The sequence below is a fragment of the Megalobrama amblycephala genome, linkage group LG12, assembly GCF_018812025.1.
Source record: "Megalobrama amblycephala isolate DHTTF-2021 linkage group LG12, ASM1881202v1, whole genome shotgun sequence".
NCBI lineage: Eukaryota > Metazoa > Chordata > Actinopteri > Cypriniformes > Xenocyprididae > Megalobrama > Megalobrama amblycephala.
Window position 1 is genome coordinate 34,361,944 of NC_063055.1, and position 22,359 is coordinate 34,384,302.

At 36.1% G+C, this 22,359-nt stretch overlaps 1 protein-coding gene across 1 annotated transcript; it reads right to left on the reverse strand.

The window, feature by feature from the left end:
• Positions 1-1,520: 1,520 nt before the first annotated feature.
• Positions 1,521-22,153, reverse strand: sypb (synaptophysin b). The gene is made up of 8 exons (XM_048210851.1): positions 22,002-22,153; positions 17,310-17,375; positions 10,518-10,642; positions 8,033-8,231; positions 7,307-7,498; positions 5,895-6,033; positions 5,220-5,408; positions 1,521-2,638 (listed from the first exon to the last, which is right to left on the reverse strand). Exons 1-7 carry the CDS (start codon positions 22,017-22,019, stop codon positions 5,251-5,253), a joined length of 897 nt encoding a protein of 298 aa, XP_048066808.1. The 5' UTR covers positions 22,020-22,153; the 3' UTR covers positions 1,521-2,638; positions 5,220-5,250.
• Between the last annotated feature and the right edge of the window lie 206 nt (positions 22,154-22,359).

Sequence of the window (22,359 nt, forward strand, 5' to 3'; positions counted from 1 at the left end):
ATCTTTTTTTATTGAATCCAAAATGTTTTAATTACATTTTGCTACATATAAAGGTATTTTAAAGATTTTGAAGTGTCAAAAGGTCATTCGGTTTAACTGTCCAAAGGCCAATACAGCCATTTCATTTGTGATTTAAATATCTTAAAATGTAATAAATGTATATATTTTTTTATTTTGGCATGATTTTATGGCATCATATATCAACATAGTGCAAAATGGTATTAAAATTATGTGTAGAAGATGTGTAGAAGTCATTGCTTTGTTATGAGAAAAATGTTCAGAAAAATAATTTCATTGATGTCATTCGGAGTAACCAATATATAGGGGTCATTTTGGATCAGTGCTGCATTCATGCCACTGCATAATTAATGTAATCTTGAGATGACAACATGTGACCTTATATTCAGAGCTGTTCATGTCCTCGGACTGGAAATTATGCGTTTCTATGGCACCACTATCAACGCCTAAATTAATCTACAGCAGTCAGGTGGTACAATGGCCATGTGGTACACGTGTAAACTCCCAGTTTACAAACTGTAATTACGAGCTCTAGGAGGACATAAATGCTTTTTATGAGCCAGATTCTCGTAGTTACAGTAATTACGATATGGCGTGAACGCACCTCAAGTCATGCGGTCAATATCATGTGACAGGATGTGACATCATTCAGACGCCTGCAAAGGACCACATGGTCGTGAAGCAAAGTAGCTAACTCTCTCTTTACAATTTGAAAAATTCATGTTTTCACTTGCTCCTATGCATGTCCCAAAACATCAGGTCATTCAGTACAACCGCTATAAAACATGGAAAATATTTTAAAAACTTGTATTAAATATAAAATGTTTGATTGTCCTTTTGCCAGATATCTAGAATGCTAACTAACTAGCTAGCTACATAGATATCAGCCAGTTAGCAATGAAAATAGCATAATTCGGTATAACCAATAGTGTCATTCGGTAAAACTGAAATGTTGGTTTTACCAAATGACTTTTTTGGTGACAAATTTTGTCCAAATTAGTGACAAAAGCAGTGTTAATTGATTATAAAACCATATAATCTCACTGGTAACACTTAATAAACTTCAAAATTTATTATATCTCCATTATGTTTTTCTTTTTACATTTTTAAAAACCTTTTTTGTCAATGACCCATTAATAAAGTAGATTTATTTACTAACTATGCCTTTTATTTTGTTTCAACAGTCAAATTTCCATTCATGTCACTTAATTTACTAAATGTCTCCCTCTTCTGGTGTTAAAAGGCATCAAAAGCCTGTCTGTTGTATGATCAGGAATATGATACAGAATGATACATCTTGCATCCCTAGAGAACTCAAAATGTTTCAACTTTACAATAATCATTTTAACCAAAAGTTAGCATTATTCTTGTCACTTCTCTCTAACTCCATAGTGAAATTACAATGGCTAATTGTCATTCAAAAATGTAAGACATTAGAATTCATAAAAGTAAGCACTACTAAAAACAAACACACTGGAGCATTAATGCCATCACACTCGTCATTCTCTAACATTGTTTTATTTTGCATTATCAGATGTTATAACGAGGGAGAGAAAGAAAGCAATATGGACCTTCAAGTAAAGGCATATAGACAGAGACAGCATAAAAACACCCATATCAGTGTGAACAAAAAGCCAAAACACATAGAAATTTCAGAAAAATATAAAGGGTTCATTCACACTCATGTCTGAATAAGAACATCAGTGGCGTTTCAAAGGACTAGAAAAATAAAACATCAAGTACTGAAGCACCAATGACTGCCTTTTGTAAGTGTTCACAATAATGTCCTACAAACCGTTTTATAGCACCAATAATATATTTGTGCTTTAGCTTATAAAGGTTTGGACATATAACCAAAACATAAAAGGAAATAAATCTTGTGCATGTGCATAATTTGTTCTTCCTGTTTCACTTTGTTCTTAGCTTTTCTGTTACTCAGTTTCTCTCCCTACCAGTTTTATCTAAGACTACTGACTTTTGTTAACACTTCTAGTAGTGATTGACACAGAACTTTTATACTATTTAACCTTTGTGTTCTCATGAACCTTCAAAGAATGTTTCACAAATAAAAAAGAAAAAAAGGAAAAAAAAAACATTCAGTAGGATGTTTAAGGTCCGATCTCTTACCGTGGGTTGAATGATTGAGGTGGTGAAGTGGTAAGATAGGTAAAATAAAAACAAATGTGGGGGCTACAAGTGGAATCACAAAAAAAGCAACAATAAGTTAAATTCACAATACAGTATATCTAATTATATATAATTCATATTTACACCACAGACAAACACATTCAGTATAATACTATAATTTATATAATTCATTCAAATGGCTCCCCGTACATAACATATACATCATAGGTTTCATTCATTTTTTTGGTAGCATATTCAAGTTTTTCCTCATCATAATAGGATGAATAATCTCCTGCTAGATTCCATGTAATAGACAGTATGTTGACCCTCCTGGGTCTCCTCTTGGTTATGATGTTAATATCAACCCTGATAAGATTTCTTAAATGTGCTTCAATCCCACCCACCCCCTTCTCTTTAAACCAACTGAAGACAGTGGAAACATAGCTAGTAGTTTCCATGCTGGCTGATCACATGACCATCCTCTTGCTGTGATCTGCAAAGAAGACATGTTTAAATGTTTATTTATCATAACTTTTATTTATATATTCAAATAGAAAACAGTTTTTAATTTTGGATTATATTTGACAATTATATTAATGTTTTACTGTTTCTTTAATCAAATAAATGCAGCATTGGTGAGCAAAAGACTTCTTTCAAAAACATTCTGAAAAAATCTTACTGAACCAAAATTTTGATCGGTAGTGTCCAATGTAAAATTTATAATATGACCCCTTTAAAATGTTGATTGTAAAGATATATATAGAGAGAGAGAGTTCATGCGTTAATATACTGTATGTGGAGTTCACATGACGTCATATGTGGTGCACCTGTGAGTTTAAAAGGGTGCCTGTAATACACAAGCTTTTTTGTCTTCAGGAGCCGCTTGTTCATGTGCGCATGTAAGATAACACTCTGTTGGAGCAGGTTTGACTCCTGAGAGAGCTGGATGCACTCATTATGATGCATCCGTGGTAAGAGACTCTGTTCTTGTTTGATTCTTGTATGATTCTCTACCGAGGGATAGGAATCTAGCCTTCTCATCAGGCGAGCTCTAAGAACTCCAAGAAGGCTTCAAAGCTTCCCTGAAAAGGGCGACCCAGAGATGAGAGGAGCTGCTCTTTCCCAAGAATTGTGAACGCACCGCTCCTTCCCCCGGGGGAGGGCCGGGTGGAGAATCTTCTTTTATTTTTGTTCCACTGCTCGCCCCAAGTGGTAGGGGTACCCATATTTTCAAAGAAAACCTCATTCCTCATTCTCTGGGCCACATAGTTTGCAGGCTTCACATGTTGGATGCAGACTTACCACTACCTCAATGTGCGGACGCGACTCACACAAATCCCCGCACAGGTCAGGGTAGCGCGGTCAGAGGCAGGTTCTTCAACCATCACAGGCCGATTCCAGTTAGGGCTTACAGAGCAAGTTAGGTGTTCCAGTACTCCTACAGCCACAGGATTGGCTATGTGATTCAGTTCACCAGGCGGCCACCCAAGTTCAGCAGCGTTCTCTTCACCTTAGTGGGAGGCAAAGACACCTGTCCTGCATGCAGAAGCTGCAGTCCTATTGGCGAAAGACCCAATAGAGCCTGTGCCTCCAACCAAGATGAAGAAGGGGTTCTGCAGCTCTTACTTCATCGTACCAAAGAAAAGCGGTGAGTTGCGACCAATCTTAGACCTTTGACTTTTGATTCGGGCCCTGCACAAGCTCCTTTTCAAGATGTTATCACAGAAACGCATTCTGACATGCGTTCGCCAACAGGATTGGTTTGCGGCGATAGACCTGAAGAATGGGTACTTCCATGCCTCGATTCTGCATCAACAGTGACTGTTTCTTCAGTTTGCTTTCGAGGGTCAGACATATCAGTACAAGGCCCTCCCTTTCGGGCTCTCACAAAAGTCGAAGAGGCTGCCCCTGCCCCGTTAAGGGAAGTAGCCATTGGCATTCTCAACTATCTCGAGGACTGGCTGATCCTAGCTCACTCTCGAGATTTGTTGTGTGCACACAGGGACTTGGTGCTCCGACAACTTAGCCATTTGGGGCTTCAGGTCAACTGGGAAAAGAGCAAGCTCTCCCCAGTGCAGACCATCTCTTTTCTCAGGATGGAGTTGAAGTCTCTATGACTTCGCAGATCATGATGAGGAACTCGCTCAGTTGATTCTGAACTCCCTGAAGATATTTAGAGTAAAACAGCAGTTCCACTGAAACAATTTCTGAGGTTTCTGGTGCATATGGCATTCTCAGCGGCAGTTACGGTGCTCGGGTTAATGCATATGAGACAGCTTCAGCATTGGCTACAGACTTGAGATAGTCATGGAACAGAGGCACACATCACGTGGCTATCATGCTGATTTGTTGTTGCTTTTTCAGAACTTGGACTGACCTTGCATTTCTATGGCAGGGGTTCCCCTCGGACTAATGTTCAGATGTGTTTTGGTCACAACAGGAGCATCCAAGACTTGCTGGGATGTCGTGTGCAACGGGCACACAGTGTTGGGTTCTTGGACAGGACATCATCTGCAGTGGCACATCAACTGCCTCGAGTTGCTAGCGATATTGATGGCCCATTGATCCAGGCACGTGTTGGTCTTGACGGTCAACACAATGGCAGTAGCATATAGGCGGTTTACGCTCATGATGCATGTCACAACTCACCTGCTCCCAAGTGCGACCCCTAGTGTCAGTCATCGACACCACGTCTCGTTCCCTCAATAAGGGAACAGAGGTTGCAATAGTAACAGAGATGTTTCCCATAGCGTCAACTCAGTGGCAGGCAAATGCACATAATGCAGCATCGAAGTTACACTTTGAAAGGGAACCTCTAGGTTACGTATGTAACCCTAGTCCCCTGAGAAGGGGAACGAGATGCTGCGTCTCGTTGCTATGCCTAGGGCTTGCTTGCATGTCTCCTTCAGACAAAAGAGTTGATTATGTGCATTACAGGTACCCTTTTCAAACCCCAGTTACGCTGATAACATCCTCCATAGTGTCAACTCTGTGACACAACGTCTTGTTCCCCTTCTCAGGGAACCAGGGTTACATATGCTTGTACACTTACAGCTTACAGCTTGTTCACTCACCAGTGCAGAGCTTCAGCCAGCGGAGCCGGACTCACATCTCATTGGAGAAGGAGGTGGGCTCACCCTGACCATACACTCCTTGGTTGTAACCACCGCCTTCGTATCCACCACCCTGTTGGCCATATTCAGGCTGGTACCCGCCCTGAGAGCTGGCGTATGGGTCCTGTTCATAACCTTCTTGTCCATAGCCTAGAAAAACACATTTAAAAGAGAATATAATTAAATAGGATGACCTTTGCAAGCCTCAAAATGTCAAATATTTCAAATGACAATTATCCTGAAAGTTCTATTAGGGTGAATCTTATAAAAAATTGTCAAGAATATGTCAGAAATCACTCCAAAAAAGAGAGCTATTTTGGATAAAGAAAATAAGCCTATTTGTAGGAGCATTCAAATTAAATTTTTGCACTGACATTAGTATAATGACAATTAAGCATATTATTCAAATCACATTCCTTTATCCTCATTACTGTAATACTGACTTTCTCCTTTATCCTCATTACTGTAATATTGAATTTCTTCTTGAGATTCACATTAACCTAAATATAAATGTTTATAACAGCAACAAAAATCTTGGTAGTGATAATACATGAACTTATATGAAGTTATGCACTGAGAGCATAAGAATTCCTGTGAATTCCATGCTTTAATTTTCAGCCTTTCAGTTGTGCCCACCCTGGCCGAAGGAGTCTGGTGCTGGCTGCTTCTCCCCAGAGGGCATGTAAGTGCCAGCAAAGGCTCCAAGCCAACCGGTTTCCTTGAAGACGAACCACAGGTTCCCTGCCCATAGCACCACATTACAGAACCCAAACGCCTGCAGGAATCAGAGAAATTAGCAAAATAGTTACTTGCACATACTTTATCCATTCATTTGTATACCCAAAAACATCTACACCCTGTTTTACCTGATGAAAATACTGCTAGTTTCATTAGGCTAAACATACATACACTGATTTTATCACCGGACGTTGCAACTCATCTTGTAGTAGCTGTTGCCCTAGTTGTACTGGTGCTGCATAACTGGCCATAACTTTCTAAAGTGGGATCTATATTGACAGTAAAAAAGTCGTCATTTTATTTTGTCATCTAATTTGTTTTCTTGTCATTAAAAATTAACATTCTGGAGGGAAAAGCATTTCCAGTTGGAATTTCAGCATTTATTCACAGATGAATCAGCATCAAGGATCAAGATTCAATCACTTTCAGTATTATTTTAGTACTGTTTATATACAATTATAGTATTTATTACTATACCAAGTTAGCTTTCATTTTGTATTTTCAGTTTGAATTTTCCATTTAGTTTTAGTCATTTTGTTATGTGAATTTTTTTTTTTACATTTAATTTAGTTTTATTTAGTTTTAGTTTAATTATTTTAGTACTTCAACTTATTTCGTTTCAGTTAGTTGCCAAGGCAAAATCTACAAGTTTTTCATATTTTATTTCAGGGTTTTTTCTTCTTTTTTTCCAGTTAATGAAAACAATTTTTAATTGTAACAACACTGATCACTGTTGAATTCTGCAAATCTAATCAACTTTGATAAAACATAGGTGAAACTAAATGTTGAAACAACAATGCAATATGCTAGTTCAATAGTATATAACGATTAGTTCAAACTTTGACCTGTGGAGGGCAGTAATACGCTTAGCAGTGTCTACCCTGCTGGAATTCAAATAGAGAAGAAGAAGAGAGCTAGTTCAAGATGAGCATTTCTGGTTAAAACTTATATTTTTTTCAGAAAATGAGCGATGGTTTCACTAAATAAGACCCTTATTTCTCATCTGGGATCGTGTTGAACAATTTGAAGCTGCAGTGAAACTAATTATGACCTTCAACTGTTTGGAGCCCATTCAAGTATACTATATGGAGAAAAAATCCTGGAATGTTTTCATCAAAAACTTTAATTTCTTTTTGACTGAAGAAAGAAAGACATGGACATCTTGGATGACATGGGGGTGAGTAAATTATCAGGAAAAGTTTATTTAAAAGTGGACTAATCCTTTAAGACTGTGACAGTGTCATTATGATATCCTAGAAATACATTTCATATATGTGCACAATAACATTATTTTTAGTGACTGTACCCACCACAGATGTGTTTAGGCCAGAAACCACAGGCTCATGGATTTCTTTGCAACGGTTTTCCTCACGATCACATGCTTCGATGAGATTGATGACCTCATCGGGGTCCGTTGACCTCTTAACATCTGAGAGACCTTTGGCCCACGCCGCTGAACTCACCAACCACATAAAGGTAAAAATAGCTGTCACCACAAAATCCTGTAGAACAATAAAAACAAATTATTTATATTTTTTCCATTGGAATACTCATCACTATTACATTTTAATGGGTTATATGATATTAAAAAATTAAATATTATGCTTTTACTGCCATCGTATGATGCTGTGACATTTCACCCTTTAAAAATCTTTCTGACAATATTTAAAAGGATAGGCTTCATGGTTCAATCAGATTTGTTAGTTAAAGCTGTCAGACATTTTCCACTGATCTTCAGTCTCGTAAGATTATATTTGTAATGTAACAGGGTTAACAAAATATATATATACACCGAATAAAATTTATATATCATTGTTAGTGAATGTTAGGTAATGCACTAACATTAACGAATAGGACCTCATTGTAAAGTGTTACCATATTATTTTTTTCTCTCTCTCTCATTTAAGCCATTACATTTCATGCTGAATCAAAGTAGAAGATGTTAATCAGCTGAAATTTCACTTTTTAATTTCATGATTTCAAAATGGCACATAAGGCTATCTGCCTCACAGGAAAGAGACTGCAAGAAGACTCACAGCCTGAGCGCCTTTGTTTCCCTCGCGGTACTTCTCCATGAGGAAGATGTACACGGAAATGGCTGCCATTGTATAAAGGAAGGAAAAGACACCAATTGTGACAAAGAACTCAGCAGAGGAAGAGTTGTCTCCCACCAGAAAGAGACGTTCAGGTTCCGGCCCTTTACATGTAGGAGCATCAAACCATATCTGGTGCAGTCTGTGGAAAAAGGTAAATGTTTGTCAGAGATTTCAATCGCTTGACCAATGTATGTGCATGTTAGTTCACGTGAATATGTTTAAAAGGTTCTCCTATGGAAATCTTAAACAGTGTAAAATGGAGGATGCGATAGTCTTTTCTTTCCTATTGTGATGTATATCCAAGTGAAAGAGAAAGGACAAGGCCTGGACTATTTTACGTTATGTTTTGCTTATGTGTGTGCAGCAGTCGTCCATGAGGGACTGCCGCTTTACTTTCGTTTTGTGTTTATTTATTAATGTATTGTTGAACATTCACTGTGGCCACCAGAGGGCCACATGGCAGGTGTTCAGATAATAATACTTGGTAATAACCTTTGCATGTGTTAATGTTTGAAAATGAAGAGGCGGCACTATAAATCTGGTGCAGAGAAGAGGAAAACGAATAAGGATAAGTGAAAGTGATTAATTTGGAAAAGATATTGTTCAAATGGCAGTTGCTGCATTGTGTCTTATCAATTTAATTCGGCATTTCAAAAGCGCTTTGAAGACGCCGTGCCAATGTAACAGTGTCAATCTCATCCATATTGCGGTAAAGCACATGCATGATGATTTTTATCGTGGGTATTTCAAATATGTGAATAATTCTAGATACCTTTTTATCCAAATTGTTAGATTTGTAGATCACACATTAGCTTCTTTTCCATCAACCAGTTAAATTTTACAACACTGCATATTTGCTGCGTAAAATGTCTTTCTGATTTTCGTATTGATCTGAGCAAAAGCAGCAGATGTGCTGAAAGAAAATGCAAATTCACACTCTGGCAGTAGGTGGTGCTTGTGGAACAGCAGAAATACAGCTGTTACCATTGTTACCCTAGTACACAAAGCAGCGCAAGCGCAACTTTCTATTTTTGACACCAGCTTCAAACAGTATTTGTGTCATTGACAAATAAAGCTTCAAAAAAAATTTTTTTTATCTTTGATGTAATGCATATTTTCATAATGTCATGAACAATGTGTTTAAACAAGTTTAGTTGTTAAATAACATTTCAAAGTGTTTTTAAGTCAGACAGTACAACCAAATAGTTGTATGTATATACTGTAGTTGTACCACCTGACATGGAAAGTGTACCAACCTACCCATACTTGAAATTAGCAGTTTTTACCAGTATTTGAGAGAGATCTACAAACCTTTTCACTCTGCCACAAGGATCAGTTGGGGTCCTCTTTGTCAATTTATAATAAAAGAGCCATGTTTACAGTTGTGCCACCCTGACATTTACATTACTGGGCAAAAGTCAATTATCTCAAGAGCTTTAAAACTACTGATATTTATACATTTTGTTTATATGAAAGGTTTCAAACCTAAAATGATGCCATTATTTTGTATTATTAAGACGCCATTTTAAATAGTTTTCCTAGTCTGTTCATTTGTTCGGACAGTTGCACCACCTAACATTTTGGGGGTTTAAGATAACAAAACATAAAATAATATGTATTATTTAAATGTACTAAAAATGAATTCAAATTAAATAATAGAACAAAAGTGATATATGTCATGAATTTATCAAATTATTTTAAAAGGAAATAATGTACTTGGATACAAAAATATGCATGTCATGTCACTGACCCAAATACATGTATTCAAAAAGCCATTCTGATTTTTTTATTTGCTTTGGTGTTTATCAAACAACACCAAATACTTAAATACACCCATTTGAAAATCTGCTTAGGGCCGACCCTGCAAGCAGCGCTGGATGAAGTGGATATTCACCTACAAACAATTGAAACAAAAGGCTACTTTCTGAGAATAAACTTTGAGAAAATTCAGCTTCAGTCCTGCTGTGTCATGTGAATAAGTGGCCATTCACACCAAAAGTGTTTTTCACACTGTTTTCCTAGATGAACATGCACTATATATGAATGTCTTTGACAATTGCATTGCTTTTTGCCATTTTCCTGTTTAAACATTTAAAACGTCTCTAGAGACACTTCGTTCTGTTTAGGTTCATTGTAGTTACATGAATGCTAGACATACTCAAGAAAATGCAAACTTCTCTCAGAGCTGAACTGAACTTTTTAGTGTTGTTTTTGCAAAAAAAAAAAAAAAAAAAAGCCGTTTGGAACCTTTATTTTTAAAAGTGTTCTTCTATATTGTACAGTAAAAAGGTGACCTACAGCACCATGTGTGAAATGTGTGAATCAAACACATCAATTAAAGAATGGAAGACTGTCAATATTTATTTAGGACTTGTGTCTGCTGTACTGGGGTCTGATTGGACAGATATGGCAGGGGAACACTGACCTGAACGGGTAGCCAAACTCAACCTCAATGTTGAGGTCACTGTCTGTGCGGTTCTTACACTCAACGCTCAGACGAAACACTCCAGAGTAACCGCCACAGGTGGAGAATGCAAAGATGGCAAAGAACTGAGAAGGAGAAAGCAAGAGAGACAGTTGTTATAGTGAATGTATAGTATCTAGAATGGCAATTAGCATGAACTGAATAGAATGTGCAATCCTTATAATAAATATCCTATTTAATAAATACTCCCCCCAAAAAAGTCCCAAGAAGCAAAGATCACAAATTCAAGGTATATATGGAAACTACATAAATAAATATGAATACGCCACCAGTCAAGCATTTGAAGAAATTAAGTTTTGCTGCATTTATTTGTTAAAAAATACAGTAAAAAGTATTATTACAGACTCAAACTGCTGGTATGGTTTATAATATTTTTTGTTTGTTTGTTTTTAGGCAGGATTCAGAGCTCTTGTTTGTAACAAAACTAAACTCAATTCAGGCCGGATATAAGCTTTTAACTATTATGCTAGTGTCCTGCAAGATAGTTTAGCCTACTAGCACAGTGCAAACTGGGTAGGAAATTATTTTTCTAATTATCTTAAACAAGACATTACAATTATATGCAAATGTGTAAACTATTCAAAATGATATACACTAACATTACCCATCAAAATTTGAGGATGGAAAGAATGAAGTCTCTTATTGTCACCAAGGATTATTTGATCAAGAATACAGTTAAAACTAAAAATTAAAAGAACTGTTTTTATATATTTTAAAAGTCACATGATCCTTCAGAAATCATTCTAATATGATGATTTGGTGCTCAAGAAACATTTATCATTAATATCAATGTTGAAAACAGTTCTATTCTATTCTTTGATGAATAGAAAGCTAAAAAAAAACAGCATTTATTTGAAACAGAAATCCTTTGTAACATTACAAGTGTATTTATTGTCACTTTTGATCAATTTGAATAAAAAGTATCCATTTCTTACTGGATTTTTGAATGGTACACATGAAAGTAAAAACATTTAAATAAATAAAAAATATTTACAGACATTTCACTTGTAAACCTCTAATTTAAAAATGTCAAGAAAAAGAAGGGAGATTCATATAAAATATAAAGTAAAGAGAACATGCAGAAATGAGAATGGTTCATGTTTCTGTGTTAATTCACCATCTGTTGTATCACAGCAAATAAAAAATAAAATATCTGCTAACCCGATCAGATTGCATTGCCCACACAAGTGCACACAGTGCAAAGAAATGCAGCTACTGTATCTTGGTCACTGTGTTGCACCTGTTGTCATGGATACTTAGCAAATGAGATGAGGTGACAAACATGACCCGTTAACGAATGATCACAATAACGTTAGTTAACTGACTGGTATTAAAGCAGTAATTAAAACACCTAGCAAATGCACTGGTGTCACAATGGTGTAGGCACATGCTCACACAAACACACACTCACACACGCCCACATGAGCACACACAAACACAAACAGATTAGTTGGTCAGAGTATTTTTACCACACCCTCCCTTCACTGCAGGAAGATCCGATTGAATAGAAAATCCTGCTATTAATCTTTCTGAGGTGCTTCACCATCTGTCACTACACACACTGTCATGATCTACTACACTTTACAAACACACACACACACACACACAAATACAAACACACAAATAATCTCTGTTCCAAAACATAGTGAGCTGCCTCGAAGGCAGAGAGCTGCCCTTAGAAGGCAGCATCCTAACCACCACTGAATAAGTGACAGATTTGGAACGCTCTACATAGGCAGCATCTCTGCGTGCCACAAATAGCCCTCTGTGCACAATTTATTTCAATAGAGTTTGGTTTTAGCATGTTGCTAAGCTAATGGCGTGACACTCTAATAAGCATTAACGAACTCAACATTGGTCCCCATTGACCTTCAGTGTATGTAAACAAAGTGACAGTTTTTAAATATCTGATTCTGTGTTCCGCAGAATCATGAAATTCATACAAGTTTTGAATGACATGAAGGCGAGTAAATAATGACAGAATTCTTAGATGAACTATCCATTTAAAATACACAAAATTAATCAGCAACATGGATAAAGATTGAATGCCTGTTGAAAGTTTTGCAAATCGAATCAACATTGATATAGTGACGTTGTTTCAACATTTTGTTGTTTTTATTAGTATTTTGTTAACCTTTTTTTAACAACCATTCTTCATTTAATGTTGTTTAAACGTTTTTTAACATTGACAATGACAAGCTGAAGGTTGGTCACGTGCTGATTGGTAAATAAGTCCACTTTTTAATTACATTTAACTAATTTAACAATATTTTAAGTAGTGAATGAATCATATGTTTCTGAATTTGTGCTTTTTTTTTTTTCTTTTTTTTTTGCAATGCAGCATAAATTTTCCCAATTTTGGGATTGCATATCTTTTGGAACAGCCTTAAACTTTTTAGGTAGCTAGGTAGCTCACTAGGATTTAAAGGGGTGGTTGATTATGATTTCACTTTTTTTTTACTTTAGTTTGTGTGTAATGTTGCTGTTAGAACATAAACAACATCTGCAAAGTTATGACGCTCAAAGTTCAATGCAAAGAGATATTTTCTTTTAAAGAATTCCCTGTTTAAGGACTACAACAAGCTTCTTCCCGGGATGGTAACATCACTAACCCTAAAATTTACATAAACCCCGCCCCCAAGAACATGCAGCAAAGGGGGTGAGGCCATGTTGGGCTGCTTTAGAGAAGAGGAAGAGTTGTTGTAGTAGAGTTTTGTTACCATGCCGTCATTTCACACCAGACTGCTTCACAAACGAGGGTCAATTCAACACTGGATTTACACAAAAGATTAACATGACGGCACATGCTAGTCGATGAGTTTAATCAACTCATAAATTTATCCACTAACCATTCAGAAACCAGTCCAGTTTCATTCTAAAAGTTGATGGAGTCTCTCCATCAGTGTCAACTCCAGTTTGAACAATGTAAGGCTGAACACCGTTACTGACAATCCTCATTTTGGCTGTGTGAGATTCTCCAGCTTTGTTGTTGTTGAGCAACCGAAGCGTGTTAAACGGCATGTTTTTGCTCTCACCCAAATGGGGGCAAATTTGACAAGCTATAATAAATGATCTGTGGGGTATTTTGAGCTGAAACTTCACAGACACATTCTGGGGACAACCAGAGACTTAGTATATTTCATCTTGTAATAATAGATCCCCTTTAAAATCAGTCATACAGCACATGTGCACAGACAGACAGCTTGTGAATAACGTGTATTACGGGACAAGCACCAGATAAAATAAACACAACTCAGGAAACAAAATGGGTTATTACTTGCACTGAGTGATTATATTTGTGAAAAGGCAACAGGACAGATAATAAGAAAGATTGAGACAAAAATACAACGGAAAGTAAAATACAAAAGATCACTTATTTTGGGTTTGCTTTAATAAAGGTCTGGGCTACTCTTAATTTGATAGATGTTGAAAATAATTGGAAAATTCCAAAAATCAAATTAATTAAAACATCCGATAGGAATTTAAGATCCAGTAGGATCTTATTTGATTCTTAGAATCCTACTGGATATTGTGTAATCTTTAACAGAAAGCTACTTGGGTTGTATTGGAATAATGTCTTGCAGATCTGTTAAAGGAAATCCCAGAGGGATCTTAAAGAGTTTTAAAATTCTCACCAATTTTCTTTCAATCCTTTTTGATAAAGCGTAATTTTATCCTGCTGGTCCAGTTTACGCTTTTGCTTTGTGATGCTGTAATCCTGTAAGAAAACTGCCATTTAGGATTGGTTCCAAATTATGAGTCCAGTAAGCATTCCTTAAGGATTTCTGAATGGTGAAGAAAGTAATAAGGAAAGTAACCACTACAACTTAGAACTGTTTCTTTTGTTTAAAAAAAAGTTTGGAATCTTTTTTGGCAATGGGACAAGATGGGGCAATCAAAAATACAAGTCAAAAGGTATACTTGTGATAAATAACATGAATTTATCGAGGCATGAAAATGCCCTAAAGCTGTGTGCTGCATTTATGATCTCTAGTTTATAGAGTTCATAGTTTATTTATGCTACAAATTAAAAACTGAAGTCAGAAATAAGATAAAAGTATTAAGATTGTTATGATGTCATCATATAAAAATGACGACATCACAACATCCATTTTTAAGCATTAAGTAACAGTAGCTCAAGTAATGGTGTCAAGCGTATGCTTAGTTTTGTTTTTGTGTATCCCAGTAATCGCTAATTTTGTAGAGCTTGTAATTACAGCTTTTAAGATAGGCGTTTTCTGAGAGCTCTTACTTGTACCATGTGATGCTGTACCACCTGACCACTGCAGATTCATTTAGACGTTAATAGTGTTGCCATAAAAACACATAATTCCCAGTCCGAGGACGTGCACACCTCCGAATATAACGTCACGTGTTGTCATCTTGAGACTATGGTAATAATGACATGGCATGAATGCAGCATAAGCCCTCAGTTCCCTTCATTTCATTGTCCAGTATTGTTTATGTTGAAGGCCCGCTGAAGTGTCTTGGAACTTCAGTGTGTTGACGTAATTTCAACTGAAACAGGAAGACGATAACAAGGGCGATATATCGAACAGCCCCGCCCCTTTTTTAAAATAGCAATAACGTTTTGTTTATATCGCAGCTCGGCCAGAGCCGTTAAAACCTCTGTTTCCTTTTAATCTCTAACCGTTTCTCCTCCTACTGTCCTCTATATCACTTCAAAATACAGCATTCTGTGCAGAATTTAAATGGGTCCGATACCTTTCATGGTCTGTGTGACTCGCGGATATGATCCTCTCTGTGCTCTCGTGTCCCTGGGCCAGAGCAGACTGTGCTCGCGCTGTGGCAGTTCACGTTACACTAACACGAAAACGGACTTCATTTGTGTCAATGGAAAGCTTATTTACACTGTCTGAATCGTTCCCTATTCTCTATAAAGTCCACTATGTGCCGTTCACCATGTAGAAACTAGTAAATGTGTAAACAAGTGACCGATTTCAGCCGCAGCTTCAGTGTCTGTTGATAGTGTAGGAGGGGGCGGGACTTCAGATTCTAGAGAGCATTTGATTGGACAGAAGATTTGATGAGAAGCTGAAGTGTGATGTGATGTCAAATCTGTGATCCATTTTAGCAGAACTGAGAGACTGTAAGTTTTGAATGCTAATCTCCTAAATGCAAATTTTGTCACTGTTTTGGAACACACCAGCTTATTCATAACATTAAGGCTAACATATTCATACTAAAAGCTAAAAAACTTAAATTTTGATTTCAGGGGGACTTTAAAGCAGAACTCAGTAAGATTTGCGAAGCTCCCCCTACAGGTTCCTTCAGTGAATCACACTGTCGTAAATACTCCAAGCGCAGCTCTGGACTACAAAGACTACAACGCTCACCAGCGCAGTAGTTTTGCAAATACAGTACAAGAAATCTCGATGGAGGTGGGTAATTTTCGAAATTGTCTTATAAAGTCACAATATATACATTGTTTTTGAATTACCGTAAAGCATTTTGTCACTCTCGCGTGAACGTGAACACGAGGCGAGATTGTGTCGGGTCGGCGCAGCTCAACTTGCAAGTGCTGTTTTCTGCCGTAGACGTGCCAGAGGGGGTTAGTGCTCGCCTCAAACACACCACAAGTCAATTAACCATCGTAAGTACTTAGAAAACTATTTATGAAGGTAAAAAAAGTTACTTAGTTCTGCTTTAAGCGTGGTTATTTCCTGAGCTTCTTCCCTGTGATTCTCCCTCGTGTTCCTAGTGGAATTACTTTGTGATCATGAGGTTACTACAGCCTACACAGTGCCTGACAAATGGGAGTTGAACTTTTTAATGGCAAGTGAATGTTTTTATGCAATAAAGCATCATAACATCCACAAAATCATTCTGCAATTTTGAGTTTTGCTGGAGAAGAACCAACCGAGGATGCATGCCAGCTCCGGTCCAGTGACTATAAACTTCTCTCTAATTCTGAGCAAGCTTTAAAGAGAAAATTAGACAGAAATGGGCACAAATACAAGACATATCACAGTGAACCAAAGTGCAGGATGTTAAATCTACAGACGTGCCAGATATCAATGTTTCTTCTTTTTCAAAAGGACCCATTAACTGACTACTATCTTATTTCCTAAAAATAAAAAATTTCAGAACATTTACTGTTGCACTGACGCAAAATAACTTACATAACATACCATCGCAATTTTATGTCATACAATATATAACAAAAATGTTCCCTCGGTAAAATATGAAAGATTTTAAAATAATTAAGTCTTTAATATATAAAGGAATACTATCTCAATGCTTACACCTATATACCTACAAATCTATTTTACAACTTTAAACATGCACAAACACTCACACGTATGCAAACACATTTTCTAAAGATACTGGGGCACTTGAACTCTTGATCTAAAGATTCATAAATGACAGTTTTGTTTTACAGTCACTTGTAAACTCTCTTGTTCCTCTCATTATGTAAGCAACAGCAGTGAGTGTTTACAGCCACCCACACAAGATGTGCACAATACCGTGTGTGTGTGTTTACTGCCAGCTATATTTAAGAGAAACTAAACTAGATTTGCACTGCCTGTAGGAAATACCAGTTCTTTTGGTAAAATTACAGTTTTAAACATTGATTTGCAACCCCAAATATCTAAAGAGATTACAGTTTTTAGAAGGAAATAATAGGAATTAAAGAGAAAAGAAAAGGCATTATGTATTAAAAATAGCAAGATAAAAAAAAATAACCTTGTAAGAACTGTCTTTACTCACCCATTGTAAGACTTTAATGAATCCTAATGGCTGTTTGAAGACTGTGAACTGCCCAGTGGCGACCAACTATAAAAAAAAGAACAGAGAATGTCAACAACAAAAAGTACTGCTATAAAGACAATCAAACCTAGTATATCTATCTGAGAAAAAGAAGTACTCCTTAGCATAATTTTAAGAGTACTTATAATGGATATAATATACATTAAAAGAAAATACTTCAGTGCAAACTTAATATAATGTTCCATCCAAAGAGTTTTAATTTTAAAAATTAAAAATGCAATGAAAACACAGGTAGTGGTAGTTGGTATTGGCAAGAGCTAAAAATGAAAGTATCAGTATCGGACTCATTCTGGAAAAAGTGGTACCAGTGCATCCAATTATGTTCGGTAATCATTAATGATAATGTTTGGTTCTAGTTTTTGTCCAGTATTGTCTTTGTCACTGTTTGAAAAGGTGCTCCGTTTGTTCCTGTTATCCTGGATTATCATTTTGGTTTTGAATTAATACGCCTGTGATTATATTCATCCTACTCTGCATTTGTACTTAAAGTGTACTTAAATGTATTAAGAAACAGCATGAAAATGTAATCTTTGTGGTCAAAAGTGGCCTTTTATTTCATTATTATTATATTATCTGCAAGTACAATTTTTTAAATGCACTGTAAAAAATATTCCGTAGTTTTTACAAAATAATTTTGGCAGCTGTGGTTGCCAGAATAATATTGTAAAAAATACAGAAAAAACTGTAAACACATTTACAGAACAAACTCTAAATTTTACAGTATAAAACTGTAATTTACAAACAAAAAATTTGAATGTAAACTAGTAAATTCAACAATTCATACTACTACTAAAATCTGTTTTGTACCTTTAACATATACTGACAACCACCATAATAATGCAGGTGGTAAAAGAGAAAGCCACATGAAGAATGAGTTCATCACAAGTAGTTTTTCCACAAGCTGAAGTATATACTAATATAAAGAATGTGCAAAGAGTCATTCACACAAACACAAAACACCATCAAGGTAACCCACAACACTTACACAATGCAATAAACATTCATTAAACAACAGAAGATGTAACATAAAACCCTAATGTACATACCTGATAACAAAAACTAATAAGAAATATGATTATTTAAACAAAATACTTTAAATGTGGAGTGTCACACAGAGAATTGTGGGAATATCAGTTTACATTTTTTGATTATAAATTTTTACATTGATTTGTTCTTTTTTACTTCTAAAAATTGTTTTCCCCTGTATATAGTATGGGAACTTACTGTTAATCTATTTACAATTTTTTTCCGTAACGTTTTTACAATATTTTACCATTAAAATCACATTCATTTTTTACAGTGTACATTCTAAGATTCAGTGGCTTTGTAAATACAGTAATAAAAAATATAGTACCTTAATAAAATCTCTAAATATCACTTAAGTGATTGTTTGAGTTGGACACACCAAAATAAATGCCAAAACTTCAACAGTTAATTTTGTCAAAAATGTACATCTATTATTTAACTTTTTTTCATGAAAAGAAATTTACAGAGCCCCGCACGACATGCAAGAAAAAAAATTTGTTCCCTTGATTTACTAAATCGTGTGCCCGATTTACTAAAATGTGCACACAATTTACTATGTCGTTCCCTCGATTTATAAATCATGCACATGATTTATAAATCGAGGGAACGAAATAGTAAAACATGCGCACGTTTTAGTAAATCGTGATTTTAACTGCAGGTTTTAGTAAATTGAGGGAACGAATTAGTAAATCGTGCGCAGGTTTTAGTAAATCGAGGGAATGAATTAGTAAATCAGGTTTTAGTAAATCAAATGTGCACATTCGAGGGAACGAATTAGTAAATCAGGTTTTAGTAAATCGAGGGAACGAATTAGTAACTGCAGGTTTTAGTAAATCGAGGGAACGAAATAGTAAATTGTGCGCAGGTTTTAGTAAATCAAATCGTGCACAGGTTTTAGTAAATCGAGGGAACGAAATAGTAAATTGTGCGCAGGTTTTAGTAAATCAAATCGTGCACAGGTTTTAGTAAATCGAGGGAACGAATTAGTAAATCGTGCGCAGGTTTTAGTAAATCGAGGGAACGAATTAGTAAATCGTGCACAGGTTTTAGTAAATCGAGGGAACGAATTAGTAAATCGTGCGCAGGTTTTAGTAAATCGAATAGTGCGCAGGTTTTAGTAAATCGAGGGAACGAATTAGTAAATCGTGCGCAGGTTTTAGTAAATGAGGGAACGAATTAGATCGTGGCACATTTTAGAACGAGGGAATGAATTAGTAAATGCACACGTTTTAGTAAATCGAGGGCAAATTAGTAAACAGCACACGTTTTAGTAAATCGAGGGAACAAATTAGTAAAATTAGTAAATCGTGCGCAGGTTTTAGTAAATCGAGGGAACGAATTAGTAAATCGTGCGCAGGTTTTAGTAAATCGAGGGAACGAATTAGTAAATTGTGCGCACGTTTTAGTAAATTGAGGGAACGAATTAGTAAATCGTGTGCACATTTTAGTAAATCGAGGGAACGAATTAGTAAATCATGCACACGTTTTAGTAAATCGAGGGAACAAATTAGTAAATCGTGCGCAGATTTTAGTAAATCGAGGGAACGAATTAGTAAATCGTGCGCAGGTTTTAGTAAATCGAGGGAACGAATTAGTAAATTCGTGCGCACGTTTTAGTAAATTGAGGGAACGAATTAGTAAACGAATTAGTAAATCGAACAAATTGTAAATCATGCACATTTTAGTAAATCGAGGGAACGAATTAGTAAATCATGCACACGTTTTAGTAAATCGAGGGAACAAATTAGTAAATCGTGCGCAGGTTTTAGTAAATCGAGAGAACGAATTAGTAAATCGTGCGCGTTTTAGTAAATCGAGGGAACGAATTAGTAAATCGAGGGAACATGTGCACATTTTAGTAAATCGAGGGAACGAATTAGTAAATCATGCACACGTTTTAGTAAATCGAGGGAACGAATTAGTAAATCATGCACACGTTTTAGTAAATCGAGGGAACGAATTAGTAAATTGTGCGCACGACTTAGCCTATTTTTTTCCCCTGCATGTCATGTCCGGGGCTCCGTAGAAATTACTATTTAATTAACAAATTACATTTTTAAGGTATTCTCAATATTTTTGTTAAATTTTCAGTTTGAGGATGAGCCAAGAACCAATAAGCCTCAAAGACTGTACAAACCGCTTGCTGCTTTATATTAAAAGTATTATATTAGTGAACACAAATGAAATAAGTTCACATTACTCATAAATATTGGTTTTTAAATGGGCTTACTTAAATATTTAAGTTAACTAGTTGGGTCTACTACTCAATTTGATTTGTTGTGGACTCAAATGTGGATATTCAGATCTACTTTATTTATTTATTTTTTACTTATAATTACTTAATTCATAAGGTATATGTTCAGCTTATTGCTTCCACTAAGCACAGACTCGCGTATTTTGGTGGATATTGCAGCAGGTGTTGTGCATTTGTCTCCTTTATATGAATACATTTTTTTCTCTCTCTCAACACACTCTAATAACCCAACTGTCCCTGCTTACGTCGTGATGACGACAGAGCTGCCCGCCGCAGCAGCGACCAATAGTGCGCACGTGAGAGGAGAGGGAGACTTTGCAAGCATTAGAATTAGTCAAAGCTGCTTATCTCAACGTTTCCTTTATGAAAGTGCAACTGGCGAGCATTTGCAGGCTACAGGCCGATATATTTGACTCGCACAGCAGGCATAAGCCCAGAGAGCACGCGAGAGAATGCGGCACACTGCAGACTGATGCAGTGACAACGTAGCACAATTATTTCTTACTTTTTTTAATTATTGCTCTTTAGTGCCCATGCAAACCATATATTTGTGCGTATATTGTAATCTAGAGTGTGATATCCCTGTTCTGTTACAACGTAATAAGTGACAGACACTATCTGAATAAATAGTATTGCGAAGTCCGATTCATTTTAGCTATTCGGTTCTCTCGGGCGGTTTCAATTAATAAGATAGCAGTTCATCGTTTGAGGCGTCAGTCAAAAGCAGCATTATGTAGTTTGAGTCATATAGATTGTGTATGGTTCCAACATGTCTGTTCCCAAAGCTCTCGCTTTTACGAACGTTATGTGAATCGGTTCGTTTGAATCACTAAAAAGAACCGGTTCAAAAGACGATTTGATCGCGAACTGGACATCAATATGAATACAGATAAATTACCCGGAGACGGCTCTCGTCCTTTTAGGTCTAATCTCACAGATGCAACATGAAAATAAAAGACTTTAAGCTATTTAGTAAGTTTGAAAATAGTTGCGCATTAGTTCAGGGATTCTTACTAAATAATATATATATATACACCATAGTATAAAATCCCAGTGCACTGCTTGTATCCTGTTGTTATCGATCGGTTTTACGCGAATTGTCTTGAATTTCTAACGGTTTTCTGTAGTGTTTTATTCGGTGGCATCCAACAGGGATTCCCTGGAAGTCAACGAGACGTCGTAGGTATTTTCTTGTCCTGGTAAGTCATTAAAATAACTCCATTATCCGTCCTGTTAAAATCAATGTTAGTCAAATAACAGTAGCCTGTTTGCCTTTATACGCGAATAAGCGTGAGGACTTTGCAGTACATTGTAGAGTTTATTAGGTGAATAGCTTTGATTGAATGCCCTACCTGGTTGACAACATCCATCTCGGCCGCCTTATCGCTGATAAGAGGATCAGACGAGTGGAGGTAGAGCGCCGCTACATCCGGGTCACAGCAGCAGGAGCGCTCCGAAACATAATGACACCCGCTCAGGATTATCTGTCGATCAAGTCATGTTTGTCTGGGGAAATGTGCTTCTTTCACAGCTGCACTCCTTAATATAATGAGTAATAACTTATTAATTAATTATAATGAATAATAATTATAATAGATAAGTAAATAAAATATTAAATAAAAAACAATACTAAATAATAAATAATTTGTAATTAATATAATAAATAATAAATTAAACATTATTTTGTCAGACATACAATGATCTTGTGCA

Bases quoted from the DNA above. Each gene is read 5' to 3' on its own strand.
- sypb (XM_048210851.1), bottom strand. The intron at 10,643-17,309 runs GTGAGTAAAGAC...TCTCCTTCTCAG, and splicing joins TCATTAAAGTCTTACAATGG to TTCTTTGCCATCTTTGCATT. The intron at 5,409-5,894 runs GTGGGCACAACT...GTGTTTTTCTAG, and splicing joins ACCAGACTCCTTCGGCCAGG to GCTATGGACAAGAAGGTTAT.